General features: G+C 45.7%; 1 protein-coding gene and 1 pseudogene across 3 annotated transcripts in view; one reads left to right on the top strand and one right to left on the bottom strand.

Annotated features, from left to right (window-relative positions):
• The window catches only part of SEZ6L (seizure related 6 homolog (mouse)-like), a 175541-nt gene extending 150987 nt beyond the window's left edge, over positions 1-24554 (bottom strand). For all 3 annotated transcript variants that reach the window (XM_012731062.1, XM_012731063.1, XM_012731064.1), the window contains exon 1: positions 24246-24554. In XM_012731062.1, coding sequence (XP_012586516.1) covers positions 24246-24339 — 94 coding nt within the window. In that variant the 5' untranslated portion in view covers positions 24340-24554. The remainder of the gene's footprint in view (positions 1-24245) is intronic.
• Positions 13442-14412, top strand: LOC101631224 (annotated as a pseudogene).
• Positions 24555-24886: the final 332 nt, after the last annotated feature.

The following is a 24886-nucleotide window of genomic DNA, read 5'->3' as shown; positions in this document are numbered from 1 at the left end:
ATACAGTGGCAAACTTAACATTTTATGGGCTCGTCCACTCTTCGCGATAACCCAATGAGGTATTAGCATTCCATTTTAGAAATGAATAAACTGTGGCTCAGACCGAGAAGCTGATCAGACTAAGGAGACAAGGCTAGGCAGTGGCCAGACTGAAATTAGCACTAACCTTACTTTGACTCTGAAAAATGAGCTTTCCCTTCACATCTAACTCCTCACACCCTGAAGAGTTTGCAACAATTTTCTCACCCCTCCTACTCTCCTGTATGAGCATTATTTCACTCAAAGGCAGTAGGCCTGTCAAAGGCAGCTTGAGAATTTGAGATCACAGTTCAGGAGAAATCGGCTTGACTGGCCCTTCAGAATCAGGTAAAGTCCAGTAACCTGAACAACCAGAGCAGACAAAGGGTAAACCAACATAATTCGCTAGGCGAAGTCATTCCCGATTGTGCTGGGGAAGCAGGGCCCTGGGCTGCACAGAACATGCCCATAGCTCCTTTGACTCACACAGACCTTTTTAAACTGGATATGTCAGTGGAAATTGGTGGCCCAAATGATTCCGGAGGCTGGTTTGGATTAAAATAAGGTAATGTAAACAGCTCCCACTTATTGGGAAGGATGCATTGAACATGCAACCAAGAACTTTACATGCATGTGCATCCACACAAGTCCCTCCAGGTGGGAAATATTCCTGGCCCCATTTCACAGATGAGGAGACTGAGAGATGAAGTTGTTCGCTCTGGGTTGCCTAGCTTATTAGGGATACATCTGGGACTTGAACTGAGGTAGGTAAAGAATCAGAGTGAAAATTGCTTATCAGTGTGTTTTATTTCCTATACCCCCAGGAGTACCCTCACCCAGCAGTCTCTCAATCCTTTTCTAGAAACTTCATTTCATTGCCATATGCAGATTCTCAAATAACATTGACTAGGTTAGGATAATGTCACAGCCAGCTGATGTGTAGTCCGATCTTATCAACTAACAAGTGTAAGATAAGGCTTTCTTAATTCAGGAGTGAGAATAAGACTTCATGTGCACAGCACATCTCCTTAGCTTCAGGTTGTAGTAGTTGTAACAAAGAGGAGCAGGATAGTCACCGTATAAATACCATTACTTTGTAAAGGTTAAGAAGGGCAACAGTGTACACTTGGTTGTGTAATAGCACCATGAACTGAAAAAGACTGGGGACTACCCCGTATGTGAAATGAGAATTATGGGAGTATAGTCTACTTCCATCTAAGGGTGATCTCCAATCTACAATTCTTGACTCCAGCTTTTGAGCTGAACCATCTCCTAACCGGAAGTGCCCTTTCTTCTTCCATCTTTACTTTGCTAAATTTTACTTACCCTTTGGTCCTCAAGTTAGGAATCGCCCATTCTAAGTAGCCTTACTAAACCCAAGCTGGGGTCTACCAGTGCTAGGTCTATTTCAAAGTAAAGTCAGTAGAGTTGTTGATGGGGAAAATGTGGGGTAAAGAATATGGGGGGAGGAAAAAGAAATGAGTGCTACGAGGTTCCTGCTTGAGTGACTGGCTGGGTCCCGTGGTGCCATTTGCTGGGAAGGGCAAGACTGGAGAGGGAACAAGACCAGGTCCAGGGTGCCTGGCTTTGATGCAGGCTCTGTGCACTTTTAAGGTTTATTCCTGTAACAGGACACACTCTTCTTTGTCAAAATTGTCTGCATATACATCTAACCTCTCCAACAGTTTCAATACCTCTTAGTGGCAGGGGATTCTGTCCTAGCCAGCTTCATTCCTTCAACAACCAACACAGTTTCTGACATGCCAGAGATGTCCAATAAGACCACACTACAACAACATAGTTTCTTGCCTGGTGATTGTTTCTGAGACAATTTGACTCAAACAGCCACAGGGAATTAAAGAGTGTTGAATACCATGGAAAGTCTAAACTTCACAGAGGCCCAAAAAGCAGATAGAAACATAAAAAGAAAATGGCATTTGAAAATTGTAACAAAGGGAAGAAAAGATTCACATAGGCTGTTAACATAGGTTTGCTGGTATTGTGGGGTGAAGATGGGATAATTAACACTCTCTACCCATTTCCCAAATGTTATCAAATACCTAGTAAAAGGGGAAATCACACTGTTAAAAGAACACCCTTTGCCTTCATGCATTACCCACTGTTTTAGGTCAATGCTGCATAATATGGAAGAAGAAAAACAAAGCAGGCTCAGCTCATGACCCGGGCACATACCTGTTTGGTGTTCATGGGTAAGAATCTCCCCTTGAGAGTCACACACGCTTTATCTTTAAGTAAGGGAGAATACACTTGTATGTTTACCCAGGGTCCCGATTCATATGTATTCCGCAGGCATCAAGTCATATTTTTCTCACATGGATTTTTCTGGTGACAAATTGAAGGTTTCTGTCCTTGGGGAATTCTCTCATTTTTCCATGTTCAAAGACACAAAAACTGCTCACAATTCCCTGCTGTTGTAAGAGCAATTTGCCTTCATTATTCCAAACCTTTCAGCATTTCTTGAAACCTCTTTTCACATGGAAAGAAATGTTCCCGATGTGATCACAGGAGATAAATCTGTGATTTCACATTTCAGAAAGTAATCAAAATGCACCCTACTAGCGTAGGTACTCATTACAATTTAGGACGCGGATTTGAAACTGCCTATATCTTCCTCTTTCATCTGTCCAGGATTATTGTTTCCATTTAGGCCAGCAATGCCTAAAGGAATGAGCAAGGAGAAAACTCCGGTATGATGTTTATGCTTCATGCATCACATTCTTTTAAGGTGACCAGATTTCTTGTTTTCATGACTTCTTTCTTTTTATTCAATTTGGAGTCAAGAAATGCTGGAAGAATAGTGAAAGACTTGGGAAATGGACTTATTTTACCCATTATGGCCTGAGGCTTACAAGCTTTTTAAGAACCCATGAAAATGTCTAAGAGCTAAGAACAATATATTAGCTACGAGATAGTAACAGAAAACTGCAAGCGCAAAATTAATAAAGGTTTAAATTAAAGATCTCCATAACATACCATATGTCAACTTTAGAATTTTTTTAAATTTAGTGTTCATGGAAGTTTTCTTTCATTTGAAGAGTTGATGGGTTAGAGTCTCATTTCATAAGAATCCCTGAACATAACTGATTTCTCAAAAAATTATAGATAGGTATAAATTGAGAAATTTACGGCGGTAGCAATCTTAAAAACATAACTTTAATATTTCCTCTAAAATGTATATTAAAATGCATGTAATTTGTATGAAATTATGTGAGTTTGGGGCACCAATATAAGACTGCTTAGGGCAAATCCAGATCTTAAAACTGTCTCATATGAGTTGTTGAATGGGCAGATTGATGGATAGATAGAGAAAAGGACAAATGGTGGATGGCTAGATGAACAAATAGACAAGATTCATCAACAGGTGAATAGGCAGATGAATAAAAGGATTGGTGAATAAGTGAGTACATCAGACAGATAAATGAATGGATTGATGAATAACTGGAGGGATAGATGGATGGATGGGTGGATGGGTGGATGGATGGTGGATGGGTGGGTGGATGGATGGATGGTGGATGGGTGGATGGATGGATGGATGAAGTTACTTGCTTATCCAGTGCTCATGTATTCAATGAATTAGTGGATGTGCCCTGATAGAGTCTCAAGAATCAGCTAGTGCAACTTGGTCATTTTACAGATGAGAAAAACTAAGGCTCAGGAAGGGAACTTAGCCGATGGCGCATTTCCTCTCTTCTCATCAAGTAGGAGGGTGTTGCTGAAATGCTTGCTTAAGGTTGTTGCTTAAATGTTGACCTGGCACGTGCCTATTTCTCAGGCATCCTACATATTTATAGGATAGTGTTTCACAACTGATGACAACTCATTGCTAAACTGACAGTATGTCTTGCCAAGCCTCAGGATCTTTCCTGCAAACTTTGCCTGCTGTCTCCTGCAGCAGGCAGGATGGTGAGTGGCAGTGTTGGGCGTTGGCCCATGCTACTCGTGACCCTAAAGAGAAACATACCCTCTTAATTCACACTCATGTTATCCTATTCTTAACACATAATCAGTCCTCCCTGAGTCCTGCAGATATCAAAGGAGACATGGTGGGGGGGCGGCGGGGAGAAGAAGTCCTCGTTTCCCTAACGTCAGACTTCTCTGTGGCTTTTCTTTAGTGATACCATTTCTGTGATCTTCTGGGGAGTCCTTACCCCTCATTCAGATTTTGGGAGCCTTCAGCTGGCTAATAAGATCTTGCTTCAATTCAGCCTCAGGAATTGGCTCCAGGTGAGCACACGAACCAAGTCTGACCATAAAGTACATCTTCTACTTCACTTATTCCCCTCCAGAACTGTGAAATACGACCCCGTTAAATACGGGGCAACTGAGTCACACAGAGGCTAAATAACGGGCCCATGATTTATAGCTAAGTGACAGACATGAGACTTGAAACTAGGTGGCCTAATTTCCAGTCAACATCTTGACTCTTCATTATCCTACTTTTTGGTAGTTGGAGGATAGTTTGTTCTTCCAAAATATCAGTTGATGGGTTTTATATAAGTAGAAGGAGAAAAATCTGTTTTTCCTATTAAGTACTTAAGTTGCAACTTCAGAGTCATTAAGAGAATTTAGTCATTAAGAGAATTAACTTTCTCTACGCACCTTAATGACTTAATGTAATTTTATACATGACAATTTGCTTATATGGACGTTTACTTCCTGGTAGCTTCATTTATATGAAACTTATCAAGAACAAAAAGCAGGCAAAGAATGAAAACTCTCAGGATTAAAAGTGTTAATATGGGTGGATTCTAAAGCTGGAGGTAGAATCCCTCTGAATTCATAAATGTTACCTGTTTTCTCAAGTCAAACTAATATGGAAAGTGACAACATGGAAATCCAGTGTCACTTTTTGGGAGGAATCATTGACTCTTGAGTTAGAAGAGATCCAGAAGCAAGTCCCAGTCATGAAGCTGACAAATAAGGAACTTCATCTCGCTGAGCCTCAGTTTCCTCATTTGTAAAGTGGGGGCAATAATAGTATCTACTACATACCATGGCTTAGAGAAGACAATGCAGTTGTCAATGTAATGTGCCTGACACATAGTAGGTCCTTGATAGATTATACTTATGATAATTGACCAATGATAAGGTTTTTAATTCTTCTCAGGCTTAATATACTCATATATAAACTATGGATGATAACAAAAGTCCACTTGATATATTTCACATGATTGTGGGATAAAACAGAAATAAGAATTCTTTTTAAATGCCCAAATGCTACTTAAATATAAGGAAGTATTATAGTTATTACTACTAGCACAGTAGGAATTATACTATTGTTAATACCTACTACTATTAATCATCATTATGACTACTGTTATTATTACTGCTGCTGCTATAAAAGAATATAATATTGGTCCTTAGGTTCCTGCAATATTTCACAATAATCTTCTGGGTTAAGAGAGACCACACTTAGAATGAACGTCCAGGACTGAGTATTCATTTCTATTGAACCTGAATCAATAGCACCTCCTTTGAACTTGAAATAAATTAGACCAGGGCCCCTTTACACAAGGAGAAACAGATAGAAATCGATAACTGAGTACAGAATGGTGAGTCCCTAGTATAACACCTACCAAGTACGTGGTAATAGCATGATAAATTCTATATCATAAAAGAAAGGTAGATTGGGAGCTCCCTGCTGGGGCAAGGGATTAAAGCACAACACCATGAAGTTATCTGAAGCCACTGCAGCATGAGTTCAATCCCCGGCCAGGGAGCTGACACACATGGCCCAGCAGACCTCTCCTGTCAACCTGTTGCACCTCTCAGCAGTGTATTTCAGTTGATCCACCTGATCTGCTCCACACTCTGTCTCTGGTCAATCCTCTTACCCTCTCGTGCCTCTGGCCTGTACCCCAGTGCTTGTATACATAAATAACTAAATCTTAAAAAAGAGAGAGGTAAATTAATGATGGCGACCAACTCACTGCCACTCCCCTATCAAGAGTGGGGCCCATCTCCCCTTCCTTCACCTTGAATGTGAGCTGGCCTTGTGACTTGTTATGACCAATGTGATTCGCAGTTTTTGAAACTGGCTCTTAATTGATCTTCATCTTCTGCCTTTGTTCTTAGAACAGTCCCTCCACCACACTGGGAAAAACCCAATCCACAAATAGTGGGCTTGTGAGGGAGACTCAGAAACTCAGATGACAAGTAGCCCTTGCCTCAGATATGGGGGTGTGCTTTCAGCTCTTTCAGTCCCATCAAGCTTCCAATGATGGCGTCTCCATCCAACATCATATTTGGCAGAAGAATCTCCGGGCTGAGCCCAGGTAAATCACAATAAAATGTGAGATAATAAGCCACTAAAATTTGGGGGTGGTTTATTATGCAACAACAGTTTAGTGAAACAAAATGGATGAGGACCCCAATGAGCTGTTCCCACCCGAACTCATGGGAGCAGGGCAGACTCCTTGGAACAAAGAACAGTGGACATCATATGGGGTTTGTGGGTTACACAGGTGACCCATAAGTCAACCTACTTCTCTACATGATGCTTTTGAACCAAGACAGATTAGGGATAAGAACCAGAATTTAAAAATCTTTTCTCACCCAGATAATTGTTTCTCCTCTTTAGGGATCAGCCCCACTTCCCCAGCTCTAAATCAAAATGACAGGACCTCCAAATTGGTTCAGGGACTCATGCATTTGTAAAAATGTCTTTGGCTGGAAAAGGCTTGCTATGTCTAATTTCTGCCCCGAGCACATTTTTATGGTTAAACTATATTATAAATGTCATTTAATTTACCCAGCAAAGTCAGGCCTACATTAGACTGAGAGCCAATGATAATATATATAAGATACTTTTTGTACCGTCTGATCAGGGTTTGGGAGGAGAGGAGAGGTGGATTTAATCATCATTTGTCCAAATTTATCTTCTTTTCCTCTCCTCTCTGCTGCTTCTTTCTGTGTTCAGCCACTATGGAAAGGACAAAGAAAGCCTTTCTGAGCTGGAGACCAGGTTGGAGGGGGCAGGTCTATGGATGAATAGGAAGTTTACACACAGCTGAAGGGTCAGGGGCTGGAATCCTACAGACCTGTGAGCAGAGTGGGGAGGGGGCTCATTCACTGCATTGGAGAGAGAAAGTACAGGCCTGGCTGGGGGAATGGGATTCCAATGGTTGGCAAACACCTCTGGGAGCAGGGGTTGGGGGGTTGTGTAGGGGGGGTGTTGAGGCCGGGGAGCCTGTTTCAGACTGGGGTGGGGGTGTGGGGGAGGAGGAAGAACTCTCCTTCAAGGCCTGTTGCTAGGACCAAGGAGCTCTACACAACCCAGCCTCTGCTTCCTACACCCTTTATCAGACCCGCACAGGTCTCTGCTGGTGCCCATGCACAGAAGGAGAAACTCCCAACACCCTTGGCACCGCTCTGCCCTGTAGGATCTGGCCCCGCCCACCTCTTCACGTTCCTTGTTTGTTTTTGATACGCAGTCGCAGAACATTTTGTTAGTTTTCAAATGCCTGGAACCCTGGCAACGTAGTGCAGGCCCATCCTAGCGCAGCCTGACCCCTGCAAGCGCAGGAGCAGAAGCGAAAGCTGATGGCCGCAATAATTCATGTCTGGGGGCCGTCTTGGGGCGCAGCAAAGCTGTGCGAGCTTCACCGGAAGCGGGGCGTGATCGATCACACACTTCATGGGGCACATTTATTTGGCTCATTAAAAGAGTTAACTGGATTTTCAGGGAAGAGCGGAGCCTGGAGACCTGGACTGCCTCCAGGGAGAGAGCAAGGCGGGGCTCCAAGTAGACTCCCACCCCCTCCTGGACAGTGGGGAGAGAACAAGGTTCAAGTCACTCAGGTAAGGATGTCAGTCCCAGCTCTGGGTCTTACTAGCCTTGTGACCTTGAGCAAGTCACTTACTCTGCTGTAAATGAAGACAACAGACTGGGCCCCCTGGACTACTATGTGACTTCAATGTGACTATTGTGAGCAAAGAGCTGCACACACCAAGGGTTCGTTAAAGGCAGGGGTTCCGGGGTCACATCACCCAGGTGCAAGTCACTGACACACCAGGACTGTCTCCTGCCGGGCTTTAGCCCAAACATCTGTGTTCATCAAAGCCCTCCATGGGGCTTTAACTCACCGTCCGCTTAGGAAACTACTGACCACTACATTTAGAGATGGAGAAACTGAGTTCCAGAGAGGGAGAGAGGGGGACCCAAGTTCACACACATTTTGGCAGCTGTGTGACTCCTGGTTGGGCGTTTTCTCTTCTAGTCCTCACCAAAGATTGCAATAGGTCAAACCAAGGTGCTAGGCTCTGCTGAACCCCAGGGCGGTGTGAGTTGTCCTACTCTGCTCACTGTTCTTGCAGGTTAGAAGTTCTCAGAGTCCTCAGGTCTCTTTTTAACCCTTCAAATTCACAGCGCTCATGTGGATGTCTGAAGTTCTTTGGAAACTACCTTGTGTGTTACCCAGATGATCAGAAGTGCTGTCCTTTCACCCCATGATGCGAATATTGAGCAGGGGAGTGATGGGCCTACAGGGGCTATTTGCATATATTTGCTGCAAAGTGAAGTGAATGAATCGAAGACCCAGAGGGTAAGCTCCCTGAGGGTTGGCCCTGCAGGCTGTTCCAGCATTTGGAGGGCAGCCTGCACAGTGCACACATGAACTAATTGCTTTTTGTGGCTGATTGAGTCCCTGAATTTCCCACAGCCTAGCAGTAAATAGATGCATAAACAAAATGAAGACTAGTGCAGGCTCTTCACTTTAGCCGAGTGCCAGCTTGGGGCGGTGGAAACACAGCCCAGAGACAGGAAGGGCAGAGTGAAGCGTCTGGGAAGGATTCCAGAAGTAGGTACCAGTGTTGGAGTCTGAGGAAGAAGCCAGCGGAGAGAGTCTGACTCTGGGGAACGCTGGGCCTTAATCCAATCACAGAAAAGCAGCCCAAGAAAGACAGAAACAAATTACAGACTTACATGGGCCGTAGGGTGCCATTTTGTAAGAAATCAAAGTCTACATGTGGAGGGTCATTCTGTAAAAGAATGGACCAGTACGCTTTAAAAATGTCAAGTGCAAAAAAAAAAACAAAAAAAACCCAAAAAAACTGAAAACATAAGACCAAGCAACGGTTTTGTCATGGAGTAATAACTGTGATATCCAGAGAAAGGGGAGGCTCCAGGTTTCCTGCCTCACCCAAAGAAGGGTGGAACTGGGCAGGGAGGAGAAGCTAGAAAGACAGGAAGAAGGAAGGAGGGGCCCATGGAGCAGAGGGAGCTGTGAAGAAGCTGTGCTGGCTTCTCAGCCTTGGGCTTGTGGGGCATGAAAGGAGACACTGGAAAGAGAGAGAGATATGGGTGAGAGACCCATGGGGAGGCTGACAGTGGCAGCCTTGATCTCGACTTGGATTTTCTCTTTTCTTTCTAGACATGTCTGGCTCCTTCTTCCTCTCTATGGGTCCCCACCACAGGTGCCTTAGACTTGAGGAAGCTTTCAGGCCTCAGTGGCCCGCTTTGAGCTCACCTTGTTTGGCTGGGCACTTACCCACTAGGGGGTGGGTAGCTTTGGGTGTTTAATTGGAAACTATTTTAACTCTAGTCTTTCTCTACTGCACACTAATTGTCTCTTTATTGCACACTAATTGTATTAAAGTTATTTTCTTTTGAAGGTCTTAATGCACTTGAAGATGTTTTGTCTTGATGTGGTAGATAGCAGAACCCATTTAGTGTGCAAGGTTTGGGGGGCCTGTAGCGCCCCTTACTCTGCCTGCTCACAGATTCTCTCTGCACTTCAGTTGCTTCTTCTGAAAAATAGCACTAATTTCCCAAATCACCAGCCCCTCGAAATTGTTTGTGATATCTAATACAATAATGCTAATCCTTTGCCACAAGGCTTGCACAAAAGAAATGACTATTTTTATTACTGCTCAGAATAAAACTATCCCAGGACCCCAAAGAATTAATTTGTTTTTGGCCAAACCTCATTAACTAATTGTTCTAGTTTATACTTTATGGAAATAGTGGGCTTATTATTTATGTGCCTACACACTCAGCTGCATCTGTGCCATTCTCTGCACTGTTGTTCAGGGTGTGCTTCTCCACATGCACACCAGAAGCAAGCACCAACCTATTATGACTGTGAGTGAAGTCGGCCAGTAACATCGCCCTCAGCAGGCCCTGCGGGAGTCTACTCCTTATTAAAGTTCCTCTTAAAGTGGTGCATTTATTTGGCTCATTAAAGAGCAACAACTAAATTTATTTTTTTCTGGAAACAGAGGTGGGTGAGACCAAACCTCCTTGCTTTGTGTGGATATAACTAGGATTCTATGCCATGGCCCTAGGAATTCACTGCTCTCAGTCCTGGTCCTTTTGAGACAGTTGTCCCTGTCTGGAAGTCACTAGAGAGGGAGGAGAGGAGAACAAAAGAACTTGCATTTTTGAGACACACTTGAATTTGAAGAATGGCTAGATATTAAGTTCTTTGAGGGCAAGGATTTGTTTCATTTATCTCTGCATTTTGAGGATTTGCCACGTGCCTGGTAGAGTAGAAGATCTTAAAGGCAGAGAGTAGGTCTTGAATGAATGAATGAATGAATGAATCCTAAGTCCAGCACTGTGTAGCATCTGAGCCTCAGTTTACCAATAATCAAATGACTGTAGTAGCCATTTGAAAGTGCTGCTAATCACTAAGCAAAATCTTATCCTTGAAGCCATAGCAGGAGTTCTAGGACACTATAGGAATCTGGGTCCTTCAGTCCTCCCTGAGGTCTGCTTTCTTTGGAAACAGGGGTAGGAAACAGTGGCAAGACTGACACAACCCAGACATTAACCACAAGCACAGGACCCCTGGAGGAGCAGGCCACATCCATCGACTCCATGTCCAGGCTGTTGTAGCTCATCTGAGAAGATCTTGGTCATAAGACACTGGCCTTGAGTGACGGGTTCATCCACTAGATCCTTGTTTTCCAGTTGGAACCTCTGCTTATTTATCAGGGTGATGAAATAGCTTATGTTGGGAAGCAGAGTGTAGATGTGGTTGCTGTGAAGCCAGAGCTCCTCTCTAATCCCACAGAATTATCTGAGGGTCCATGGAATTCTCATTCTGCTTCAGCTGGTTGTTATATGCAAAGAACCATTTCTTCTAACCAGACTTATGGGAAAAAGCCTTAGAAGTATCTATATAGAGTAATTAATTTGTGGAAGGCCTTGTGCTAAGTTCTTGATGGAAAATTTCTTATTCTCCTGTCAACTAGATGAAGAGGGCACAGTTCTTTTTCCTGCCCATCGTCTTTCCATAAAGCACAAATAACTTGTCATGTAGCTGGAAAATGATAACGCTGGGATTCAGACCCAGGCTCTGTGACTATGTATTCTGAACTCTTGGCCACAGCCATACATGCATGACTCCTGCCAACCGCCCCTGTGCCATGCTCTGAGCTGGGCATAGGTCATGCAGACGCAAGGAGTTGTTAGTCTTCGGAGAAGATAAGCAGGCCCCAGCGTGCAGACTAACAGTAAGCATTGCCTCTCCACTAACTAAGAATAGTTACACCTCAGCGTCCATTCATTCAACAAATCTGCATTTATGGAGCTTCCGTTATCTGGAAGATAATCTGTTGAGAGGTGGGGATGGAGAAAGAAAGCAAACATATTCCTTATCTTGGAGGACCTCAGAGTCTAGAAAGGGGAAAAGGATTTCAAACTCTTGCATCTTATGGGGAAGTGATTAAAGATGATTAAAATCTATTTGTCCATCTCATGATTGGGCCCCTGCTACATTCAAGCTTGAGTCTAAGTCCTGGATTTGAAATAAGTCTATGAAAGGCCAGTGATACAGTGTCTTTGTGACTTTTTCGTGAAATCAAATACATGACTTGATGTGTTGACTTCATGATGATGCTGATCTATGTGACCGTATATCCGAGGGGTGCTGCAGTCACTGACTCCTGATGTGCACCCATCCCCATGCTATGACTTTGACAGGGTCAACTCATGACTCTTCACAATCCTATGACATGTGTCCATTTATCATTCTCATATCACACTTGTGGAAATTGGGGCCTAAAGAAGACAATAACTTGCCTAAACCCACACATTTGGATTAACAAGAGAAGGCTGAGACTTTCTTTTAAAACAAGTGCAATAATAAAATGTTTTTAACTCCAACTGAAATAAAAGTATGCAAATTAGCTTCAGCACATCATGCTTTTATTTATGCCATAAATTAGGCAAATTTCCCTTCCTGAAGCCCTGGAAAACTAGGCCTGATTTCACCTACTTTGCATTAATTTCCAAGGTGGTTGGCCCCAAATTAGCTTTACAACTTGGTTAATGGGGAGGATGGAGGTGGAGACCTGGTCAGAAGTCTTTAAGGAATGAGAATTTGGGAAAACTCTATTCCCTTTCCCTTTACAAACTGCTCTTCAATTTTGTGCCCTCCACCTCCAGGGCTGCACATTCAGTTGCATGGGTTGTGCACTGTTCAACACTCAGCTTCACCATGGTCTAAATAGCTCCTCTATGGGTGTGCAGGGAAGTAGTTGCATGCATTGCATTCTCATGATTCACCCTGTGGCAAAAGGCCGCGGTGGCATTCTGCTCTCATTTTGCAGATGGAAACTGAGGCTCCAGGAAACCTTCTAGTACCCTACAACACATAATAAATAACAGCAGAGTTGGAATCTATACTCAGAACTGCCTCCGTTCTAATCTAGTACTGTGCCTACTACTCTCCAAAAGCTCGCTATGAGTATATGCTTGCTCCTCCCTGTGTTTCCATAATATTATAGCTTGGTGAAATCACAGCATTATATAATAGTGATGTTACTAAATCTATGTGCAGAACCACATGTTTGGAAAGCACGTCCTGTTTTCCACTGTCCTCCCTTCACTTCTAAATGCATTGTCATTCCAAAGGAGTCTTTCACAAGGAGGGACAGACTCGGGGAGCCCTATCTTACAGCTTCTGTTCCCTTTCAGTCCAGTCTGATTTTCACAGAAGCATCACCTTTCAATATCTAAACATACCAGTTGATGATGATCCCTCTCATGAACTCCTACTTGAAATCATTTTTTACTAAGTCAAGTTATGACTTCCAATCCGAATGATGTGAAGATCATATATCTTCTGAAAATGCCCTTGTGCTCCATTCTTTCTAAATTTAGGCCATTTATTGCCACAGAAGGCGATTCATTCATTCACTTACTCATCCATTCAATAAGACAGTTGAGAATAGAGAGAGAGTAAGAGTCAGTCAGTCCTGATCCCAAGGATATCACTGTCCTATAAGGGTAGGACATAAGCCAACAGTGACAACACAGGATTCTTCCTCATTCTTTTGAATGTTCACCTGCCAGGCCACAGCTTGATGAATATGAGGAGAGCTGCATCGCAGCAATTAGGAGGGCTGAGGAAGAAACAATGGAGGCAGCAGAGCAAGTGGTAAATATCACCAACAGGCTCTGATGCTGGCCTCTGGTAGAAGATTGCTCACAGCTCTGCTGCAGGCTCAGAGGTTGTGCTGTCAACCCTCCAGAGACATGAGACTGGTGCAGTTTCAGACATCCAACCTGACAGGACCTCACCTAGGCCTGGAGTCAGGGAAAGGTGGGGGAGTCATCAACCTCAGTGCCTTTGACCCTACACTGCCCAAGACGATGATGGAGTTCCTGGAGCAAGGTGAAACCATGCTGTCGGTGGCAAGAAGAGCCTTGGCTACCCAACTGCCGGTCCTGCCATGGTCAGAGGTGACCTTCCTGGCCCCCGTCACACGGCCAAACAAAGTAGTGTGTGTGGGCATGAATTACGTGGACCACTGTAATTACGTGCCCAAGGGGCCCATCATCTTCAGCAAGTTTGCCAGCTCCATCGTGGGCCCTACGACGAGGTGATCCTCCCACCTGAGAGCCAGGAAGTGGACTGGGAGCTAGAGCTGGCCGTGGTGATTGGAAAGAAAGGCAAGCATATCAAGGCCACAGATGCCATGGCTCATGTGGCCGGCTTCACTGTGGCACATGACGTGAGTGCTCGTGACTGGCAAATGAGATGCAACGGAAGGCAGTGGCTGCTGGGAAAAACCTTTGACACTTTCTGCTCCCTGGGCCCTGCCTTGGTGACCAAGGACAGTGTGGCAGATCCACACAACTTAAAGATCTGCTGCCGAGTAAATGGAGAAGTGGTCCAGAAGAGCAACACCAACCAGATGGTGTTTAAGACAGAAGAGCTGATAGCCTGGATCTCCCAATTTGTCACTCTTTACCCAGGGGATGTGATTCTGACAGGTATGCCCCCGGGTGTTGGTGTATTCAGGAAACCTCGTGTCTTTCTCAAGAAAGGTGATGAAGTCCAGTGTGAGATTGAAGAACTAGGGGTCATCATCAACAAGGTGGTGTGATGGCTCCTACCACAAGCCCTGGACTTGCCAGGGGCACCTGTTAGGGTGCCCAGAACAGGGGGAGACCTGGGGTAGCCATGAGTCAGTGCCAGTTCCTCCAAGCCTCCTTTTCCTGGTGAGGGAGAGGAGCTGGAGTACTTTCTCAATAAACCTCTCCAGCTACAGCAAAAAATAAAAAAAATAAAAAAATAAAAAAAAATATATATGTATGTATATTCCCTCACCCAAAGTGTAGATCTAAGATATGCCCCATGGCATGCTAACTACACAAGCAACGGATGGTTGGGAGAACCACATACACTCACCTATTACCTGCCGAAGACAGGCCATCTTTCTTTTAGGAACCTGAACCACATGAAAGACTGTGATGATCTAGAGCACTAATGTCTGGTAGAGATTTCTGTCAGGTGGAAATGTTCTTTCTCTAGATTTTTCAATATGGCAGCCTCGGCCACACATGGTTACTAAGCAGCAGCACGTGATCAGCGTCTACCATGTTAGCCAATGCATGTGGCAAGTTTGAGCTGGAGAAATCATAATGGCCCATGTGTAAATGGAAGTGATGAAAGGAGTAGAAAAAGCCATGAGCAATAAATACGCAGAGAGAAATAAGTGCCATGGAAGAAAAATGGAGATCGTAACCAGCCCTGGAACATCATTGGTCCAATATTTGGGGTATTCTTAGAACAAGTGTTCTTATTCTCAAGCTATTTGTCTTATATAGAATAATAAATAATGAGATAGTATTTGTCTTACATAGAATAATAAACAATGATTATGCTCTTGGAGGCCAGCACTGATCAGCTCAGAATAACAGCATATCGTTGTCATCATCATCTCTAACCTCCCCATCATCTCAGAGTTAAAGACTTGTTTAAGATCACACAGCTATATTGGGATGGATCCCCTTTGATTCCAGAGTCTGTGCTCCTTATTATGTCACACTGCCTTGCCCAGCTAGACTTTTGGTCCTGGGCCAATGTTCTATTTTGCCATCCCAAGCTCAGATTTTTTTTTTTTTTAGCAGTCTATTTTTTTAAGCCTCTCTCTTTCTCTCCCCTTCCCCCTCCATACAGAACTGGGGTATAGGCCAGAGGAGCAGGGAGCAGACAGGCAAATTGATGAAGTACAAGGCTGTTAAAGTCAGTGCTTTATGATACTATGCCTTGTCACCTGCCCACAAACACTGGAATGGGTGAGACCCTCAAGGAAACTCACCCAGAGGATCATACCTACTACTTCCTTCCTCCAAGTCTCGACCAAACCTGACCCCAAAACAGTTTCACTAACTTTGCTCAGCCCCCAGTCCCTGGATCGTTTCTCATGTCCAACTATTTGCCCAGGCTGGCCTTGACCACATCCTCTGTGCTTCAAGCAATTCATATCTCTTCTGTGTTTCTCAATCAGCTACTCTTCACAGCCCCTGGTGAGAGCAGGAAAGCGTGGTGGTGGGGGGGGGGAGGTGGGGTGGGGGCACCTGGCTTGGGACCTGTGCTCTCTGAGCCTCAGTGACTTACTCTTGCTTGCTTGACTCGAGCCATCTGCTTGGATGGCACTGATCCCAGGTGCAAGCTGGCCTGCCAGTGCCTTGAAGATTCAGGTGCCAAGTGATCAGGAGAGGGATCTACGCTTGACTTCAGCTTCAACTGAATCTCCTTTTATGCAGCCAATCTGCCATGGCCACATAATACAAATACTTGATTTGGGTAGTAGATGCCACTGGCTTTATGGAGCTAGAAGCCCTCAGTCTCCTATTTCTGCATCTCCTTAGGTCTCAGAACACACAGAAAGTCACTTTAGAATCGGAGGCAGGCGACAAGCGTCAGAGGTGCAAGTTTGCATCTTGGCTCTGCCACTCAGTTGCGTGGGGTGCTGTGTAAGTGCCTTCCTGTCTTTGGGTCTCTTTCCCTAATAACATGGAAATATCAGGGAGAGGATTGAGGCAGGTGAGGGGCATGAAAAACTAACTGCTACCGTCTGATAAAAAACACATACCAAGAAGGGACCTCGAAAATTTCTGTTGTGTCTTGTTTTTGGAAGAGACTGCCTATCCCTTCCATGTTACCACGACTCTGGGAGGTGGCAGAGCATTGCCTGTCACCCCTGTGAGGACCAGGGCCAGGTCTGAGTGACAAAGTGGCTTATCCAAAATCACACACTGAACAGACAACAATGGGGTTAAACAGGTCGTTCAGGCTCTACAGCCTGGGTTTTTATTCACTTGCTCTACTTCCCCAGTTTTCAGCTGGGCATTTGCTATTTTCATAGCTGCCAGAGACCCAAGAAAAGACACACTCTCCTACCCACCAGGGTTGTGTCCAGAAAGTTTCTACTTGGAAATAAGCCAAGTCACAGAGTAAACGATTGTAGTCAATATTCCTTTTGGAAGGAAAGACGATTTCCGCAAAGACACCAAAGGACCCATCTTGTGAGCCTGAGTTTGTACAAAGTTGTTTTTCTTCTCTTTACAAGGTATGTTCCTCTCCTTCTTCAGCTTCTGATCTTTCTTTCTCCTTCTACTTTTGTAGAATTCTTCACTGATTTCCACATTTATTATTGCATTGATTTTCCTCATAGCAATTCTATGAGGTTGAACACTATTATTATTCCCATTTTTCAAATGAGAAACCCAGACTCAGAGAGTCTGCTAGGACCACACAGATGTAGCAGAAGAGTCAGGAATTACATCTAGCTCTTAAGACTCTGTTTCCATCTTCTCACAACTAAGATTAAGATGAATAGGAACTTAAGAGACTTTTACAAATGAACTGAGCACTTCCACAGAGTTAGACAGAAGCTAAGAGAGGTGTGTGTGGTAGGATTCAGTTGAGGTTTTCTAAGTGCTTATTGTCTAATGGGAGGAAGGCATGTAAATTGGTGACTCCTACATTATCTTTGCATGGGTTACCCATAAAAAGGATAAAATGTTATGGGGGCCCAGAACATCATTCATAACTGTCAGAGAGAAAAAGAACTGTCATGAAAATTTCTTCCAGAAATAAAGAATTAGAGACTGGGTTTTGAAGGGTGAGTAGAAGTCTACCAGGTGTATGATAGTAATAGTAGTGACACATTTTTATTGAGTTCTTGCTATGGGCTCTATATAGCCACACACACTGACTATTCCTAGCAATCTCGCAAGGTTGACATGACCCTCCCATCCTAGATGTCAGGCCAAGGTGGGCTCTGAGAAATAAAGCTGATCACTCAGAACCATACTGTTACAATCAGTCAGCTGGGAATTAAATCTAGTCCTATCTGAAGTCCCGCAGCCACACAATTACCAAGGATGACAGTCTAAACTGTCATGAGTAAGACAAGATGATGCTTTGCTCAGAAACATCAGAGTGAGTGTGGAAGGTTGGAATGAACTTTCTCCTCTTGGCAAATTGACACGAGGCCCTTGCTATTTGCCACTGTGTGAGCCGTTTCCCCTCCTACAGTTCACACTATCTTGATTTCTGGGCTTGCTTCGGTCCTGTGTTCCACCAATGCTATAGACATCCAGCATCTAGAATGAGCCTGGGTTTTGGAGTCAAACAACCATGGGTTTGAATCCTCACTCCATCGCTCACTGCTCTTGGCAACTTGAGCAAGTGCCTGTTGCTTTCGCAGACTCTGATTCCTCACCTGAAATATCTGGTTAGTGACATCACCCGATAGGGTGGCGTATGGATATAATGAGGTGTATGGGATAAGTACAAAGGACCGTTCTGGCAGAGAATAGGCCCACAATAAATAGCTGTGCTGTGTATTGTCATTCTCTCATGACAAGCCTGGGAAGAATTAGATGGGGTTATCTGGGACCTTCTACCTCCATGCCAAGGCTCCCTAAAACTTGGTTTTCTGCTATGCATAAAGCATCTTGACTCCACTGTGCTGTCCAAATCCTGTGAAGGCAGCTTTGCTTATATGGAAGTGGTTACCACTGGTGCATTTTACAGATGGGAAAAGTGAGACTCACAGCTAGGAGAAGATTGTTTCTGATTCCTGAACCTACAGGTATATTGAAGCCAATTTTTCCACACCCTGAGTTTTCCATGAATGGTAGAGTGCTCTGGGAACATGAGAAGTGGTAAACAAATAGCTAGAATTTCAAAGTCAGCCAACAAATTCTTCTTTCACAAAGTCTTCTTTTTGCTAGGAAACACACATGTTAGAGTCAACTTTTTTTGAGAGCTAGTAAGAGCTAGGAGAAAACCCTCTGATAAACATCTGTCTGGACGCTTCAAATTTTGGTGGCCTGGGGAGTTAGACCTGCCCAGCTGACTACATACGCATCAGTGGCAAAGATGCCTTTTGTGCAGATTTTATGCAGAAATCCAGCAGGCTCCAGTTAGAAATCCCATGTTCAGCAGTTAAACTTACATTCTCAGTGGCTGCACCTCCTAGATTTGAATCTCACTCCTCTACAACCTAGCCAACAATCTCAAGCTTCTTGGGTTGGTAATAGGCCCTTGAAGCCTTCGTTTCATCATCTATACAATGGGGGGGGGGAGGTGGCTAACTGTGAAGAATAAATAAAATAATCACTGTAAGTACCTGACATATATTACTTACTCAGTTGCGATTGTGGATTAATTGTGTACATATATGTGATAATAACCCTTTTCACCCCAGTTTGTGCAGCTTTCCCTGACTGCTTATTCTCTGCCATGCCCTGTAGTAGGTCACGGTTCTGCAGAATCTGCACTTATGCTTGGGGTGTGCAGTATGCAAGAGGCAGTGATGGGGACCTGGTATAGAAGAATTCAGGCTCAGGCCTGGGTTGGATGCTGGACTATAACCAATATTGTTTGCTTTTTTGAGATTTATTTATTTGTGCATACAGAACTGGGGTATAGGCCAGAAGTGCAGGGGGTGAGAGGATCCACCAGAGACAAAGTAGAGAGCAGAACAGGCTGACTGAGAAGTACACTGCTGAGGGGAGCAGCGGGTGGGTCAGGAGAGGTCTGCCACGCCATGTGGGTCACCTCCAGGGAGGGGATCGAACTCATGCTGAAGTGGCTTTAGTTTCTCAGTGCTGTGCTTTAACCTGCAGAACCACCAGGGAGGGCCCTAATATTGGTTTTGTGACTCTGGATACACTGCTTAACTCTCTGTGCCTCATCTTCCCCAGTTCATAGGATGGGGATAATAGCTTCACGTGTCTCAGGGGCTATTGCTGAAAAATCTACATAAACCACTACGACAAGGCTTGGAACAAATGCAACTGTCAGCAAGCGCTGTTCTCATTGTTAAGACACAGTCCCCGCCATGTTCTAGCCGATGATGCCACGCAAGTCCACCAGCCTCCTTCCACCTTACCATTTTACCCTCTCCTGAAGCAGTCCTGTTCTCTCTCCTGCCTCATCTTCATTACTACCAAAGGACTGGCTAATGCTTCTGAGGAGCTACAATCAGCAAAGCGTCATGCACAGCTGTCCATCCAGGGAAGCGCAGCGACCTGGGCTGCCTGCACACAGAGCCTTTGCAGAGGGCTCCTTCCGTGTGGTGTCATCACAACCTCTAGTGGACACAGAGAGCACTGCGGCGCAGGGGCCTTCCAGCCACTCTCTACTCTGCCTGTGATGTCCCGAGGAGAATGAGGAGGACAGAGGATGAGCAGACCCAATGAGCTTTAACACATGCGTGTATGTGTATGTGTGCCTGCCTACCTCCCCTCCCGCTCCTGACTCTCGCTCTCTGACTCCAGGGTTGCGTGACATGTTCTGAAAGCGAAGCCTTCTTCAAGCGCTCACTACTCCACTGCAGACATTTCTCCCTCTGGCTGCTGGTCCTGTCACATTCCTTCAGGACCATTCACACGTTACTGAAGAAAGCTTTCAGAGACCACCTCTGACAACATATTGCACACACCTGCCCGCAGGTCCCATAACACTCGATGCCTCTCTCCACAACCCTTATCTGGCGTGGATGGCACAGCATAGTCTCTAGTGCTTTTACTGCACATTGCTCTTGCCAGGTTGCCATGATCTGGACAGGGAAATCATGTTATTATCCTGTGTCTTCAGCACCTAATACAGCATTGAATGGATAATTGCAAAATGCCCAGTAAGTGTTCCATGGATGAGCAGATGTCTTTACTAGATGACTCTTTTCTTACCTCTTCTTTCTAACTTCTGGTACCATGAACTATGTTTTCTGATGCTAATATTAGGTTCAAAGGGATACAACATGAGAGAGTTTTCAAAGAAAGAACATGTATACTAACTAATGTAAAATTATCAGCTGCCAAACTTAGGAGGTAATTAGGGCATTACCTAGTTACCTCATTACCTCACCTGTACCCCTTCTTCTTTCGTCTACATTAGCTGCACATTTATGCCAATATCTGCTTTACTCCAACTTTAAGGATTTGATTTCTTGGCACCTACTAGTAGGCACCCTTTGGAAAGCAGGGAAGAAAAGAGAGTAAACAATCCTTGAGTATCTATTACATGCCAGGCCATTTACAAGTGTTATGTAACTGCAGCCACTCTTTCAGGCATGGGTCACCAATTCTCCACCTCCACTTACAGATGCTGAGATGGAGGCTCAGGGAAGTCCTAACGAGGCTCACACATCGAGAACAGTGGGGCTGGACCTGTACTTTGGCCGCTCATTCCAAGACCACAATACTTCATTTCTGAAACCTTATAGCTCTCAGCCCATCACCCAGCTCAGAACTCCCTCAGACCAGCTTTGCCATGGCCTCTTTGATGTTTTGCCATTTGGCCTCATGAAGGAAACCACAGACAGGTATAAAAAAGAGCGCTCTATATTCTAAGAATGTCTTCCTGGGAGCATTCTACCCTCTTCACCTGTCCTTCTTTTTCACTGCATATGTCAAGTGTCATCAATGATTTCTCTCCAAGAAATAGGAATCAATTGCAGTAAACAGGTGGGGTGGTAGAAGTAATGGGTGTCCCACCTCCAGGTAGGTGAAAGCTCCATCCTGCTAATCTCTGGCATTACGCACACTTGCTGGTTAGAAAGGTCAGATTTCCCTTCTCTACCCTCAATCATCAAGTGTAGCGTTGAGCGCCCCTAGTGGATAGCTGCACCATTGGTGTGTTACAGAAATTGTTTCAGAATCACACATGAGGACCGGTAAGTTGTGCCATTTGAAAAGCTTTGTGAATAGCAGGAATGAACTTGTGAGCAAACACAGAAAACAAGCCACTCTGATCCTTTTGCCTTGCAGGAGGGACAAAAGGAATATTGCTTTATTTTCCTAATATTCAATTGAACTATATGAACCCAAGAAGCCTGGAAAAGGTACTCCCTGGCATGGAGAAAGATGCCAACCCATAGTCAAAATAGTCTTTGAGTGCATCTAACATCTATGCACACTAGAGATTGGAGGAAGTGGCAAATTTGATTCTTAAGGAGCAATATCGAATTTGCTTTATTAATTCAAGAGAAAAAGCAAAGAAATTACACCAGACTCCACAGTCTTAGCACGTAGTTACAATTATTCCCCATGTGCATATCTCAGACAATAAGAAGCCTCTTCAGAAACAAGTTATACTTTATACTTATTCATGCCTTAGAGCAAAATGGCCCAGAAAATCATGTGACCTGCATAAGAATGTAGCAACAAGTCCCTTTCAAGTATTTACAAATCCCCTCACTGCACCACAACCAGAACGAGCAGTTTGCAGCAGCGAATTAAATGAACAGTTCGCCATCTGACATTAGTGGAAGTTGGGCTCTCTGTTAAAAATAGAATTTATGATGGAAGGTCAATTGTTTCCAAATGCACTGTCAGGACTGGCAATGCTCATTGGCTACCCTCACTCCCTCTTCTGACTCAGTCTCAGAGTCAGAATCACACGGTTATTAATGAGCCTTCTGAAGTAGTACAACAGTTGACTTTAATTTGGCAGTGACCTAACGTTAATTAAAAATATATGGTGGCTATGAGCTACAGTGCTGAGCAGTCAGGAAAAAAATGAAAAATGTCTTAAAAATTAAATCACACCACCACATTTTATGCTTGAAGTCAGCGAAGAAAGCAGGATATGAAATCCTTATCTTGGATGACAATTCAATATGTGCCATTAAGATATTTTTTTCCCTGGAGGGCAGGGTATTGTAAGAGTGTGGTCCTCAGAGGTAGAGTCACTTTAGAAAATCCAGCGAGCCACTGGGTAGCTTTGGGTTCTTTTTCTCTGTGTTAGTCACAACATAGATTCAAAGGAAGGGTGAGGGAGGAGAGCTGGACTGTGTTCAAGGCCACCAAACCATTGTTGGAAAGAGACAGCTAATTAAGAAAGGGCATGCTGTGGTGGAAACGATTTATTTAAGCCAATTCTCTTTCCCCATCTCCCTCAAAGAAATTGTCCAGACCTGGTGTAAATTCTGAATATTATTGCCTCGTAAAAAGGGGATGCTTTAATGATATGCTTTGTTAAACAAAAGGTGATGAATTATCCCCTTCCCTCTGCACTCTGGGTTCCACATTTAAAGAGAAGGGGGTGGGAGATAAAATGCCTGACTTATGCTGAGGAGGGCACTCCAGGCCATAGGGAAAAGAACCCAGAGCCTGGGCCCACGGAACTGAGCGCTGTCCGCGGCCTTTGGTGCTGAAAGCAGGTGTGCGCACCAGGAGCCTAAACTCCCCAGGGAAAGAGGGCACCACCTGCCCCCCCCCCCAGCTCCCGGCAAAGGTGGTCTAAATGAGAAATGGAGCTTCAGATGTGCAGAGAGCACAACCTCTGACTGCCTACAGCCTGAGAAGAACCTGCAGGCAAAACGCCTGCTTTTCTCCATATGAGGAACACGTTTCTGGGAACAGAGTTGGTTTTGTCAGGTTAGGTAGGGGTGTCTACCAACTGTCACCTCCACTCTTGGGTCTCCTGGTGGCCTGACCAAACCTCCAAAGCTCTTGGGGTTAACTTCCGGTGAGTCGGTCACTGTATTCCTCCCTGCATCCCAAAACCCCTTTCTACAACTTTTCCTGGGGGACCTCCCTCAGCAGGGTGAAGAAGAGGGTGCGGTCCCAGATCTGGGAAGGAGGAACAGCTATCCTCCGCTAAACTTGGCGGACCCCGTTTCTCAACAAGCTAGCACGTGGTGGGTGAAACTGGCATCGTCTCCCCTCCCCTCCGCCTCTACCCCCTCCAATCCTTGTGCCCCCCAACACCCCCCAATTAATAATAATGTTAAAGATGCTAGGCTGTAGGGGGAGAACGAAGGGAGGAGTGCCCCCAGTTCCCCACGGTGACCTAACATCTCTTCTCCCTCACCTTCACCCCCACCCCCACCCCAGCTCTAAGTTCCAGAAACTAGAACCCCTCCACACCCGCCTCCAGGAAAAAGCCACACCCAAGTCCGACTTTGAAACGTTTGGTTGGGAGCTGTTCAGGGACCAGGTCTCTTGGGCAGGTCAGAACCCAAGGAGGCATGAGGTGCTAGAGAGGAAAGGAGCGGCACTAGACACCCCCAGACGCAGTTCAAGAGTAGTCCTAGTTACAGGGTGGGTCAGCTGTCCCCCTTCTCGTCCTCTGCTTGAGAGGGTGAGAATTATCTGGCACCCAGCCCCGGGTGCGGTTGCAGGGAGCCCTGGGAGTCTGGGGTTTGGAGGCGACCCCACTCCAAGGAAATTCTCTTGGTCTGTTGAGGGGAGTCAGCCCCACAGCCAGGAAGACAGAACCGGAGCCCGTTGTCTGAGCGGAGAAGCGCCGGAGTCCTTCAGACACATCCCCGCCTCCACACTTCCATCAGCTCCGGCCAAGAGGACGCTGCTTCAAGCCCGGAATTTGGGCAGCCGCCCCCATCCCGGCGGGAGGTGCATGAGTCTCCCGCAGCGGCCACGACCCCGGCCGCCCCGGCACTCGCGGCAACTTTGCCCCCTCCTCCGCCCCGCCCCTCCGGGTGCTTACCTCCTGCCAGAGCTGCCGCGGGGCTCCCCAGGAACAGAGCGAAGAGCAGCAAGATCCCGCCGAGTCCCGCGGCGGGCGGCCGGGCCGCGGGCATCGTGGCTGCTGGAGGCTCCGAGCCGCTGGTTGCGGGGCGGGTGGACGGAGCGGGAGCTGAAGAACGTGGGAGGCAGCGGACAAGAAAGGGAAGGCGGGAGCACTGGAGGGGGCCGCGGGCCGGGGCAGCCGCCGGAGCCCCCAGGCGGACGCGCGCTCAGCCCGGTGTTCGCTTTGGCCAAGCTGCGCCGGGCGCGGGCGGGCGAGTGAGGAGGAGCCGGTGAGCAAGCGAGCGAACGAGCGTGGAGCGAGCGGGAGGAGGGAGGGGGCTGGGGCCGAGTCTGTGCCGAGCTAGCGCAGGGAGGGAGGAAGGGGGCGGGCGGGCAGCAAAGGAGAGAGGGGCCGCCGTGCCCGAGTGCCAGCCTCCTCCGCTGGCCGCCGGCCCGTCGGCCCTGCAAAGTTTAACGCCAATTTCCCTGGCATCCTGTGGGCCGAGTGGGTCCTCTTGGAGATGCTGGCAAGGCCAGGCCCAGAGCATCCTGACCATTTTCCAGACAGTGAGATGGAGGCCTCAAACCTGAACGCAGTCTTTGGCCTATTAGCCCAGA

This window comes from Condylura cristata, unplaced genomic scaffold, assembly GCF_000260355.1.
Source record: "Condylura cristata isolate star-nosed mole 26May11 unplaced genomic scaffold, ConCri1.0 scaffold00029, whole genome shotgun sequence".
NCBI lineage: Eukaryota > Metazoa > Chordata > Mammalia > Eulipotyphla > Talpidae > Condylura > Condylura cristata.
This window is presented reverse-complemented; position numbering and strand designations above follow the sequence as displayed.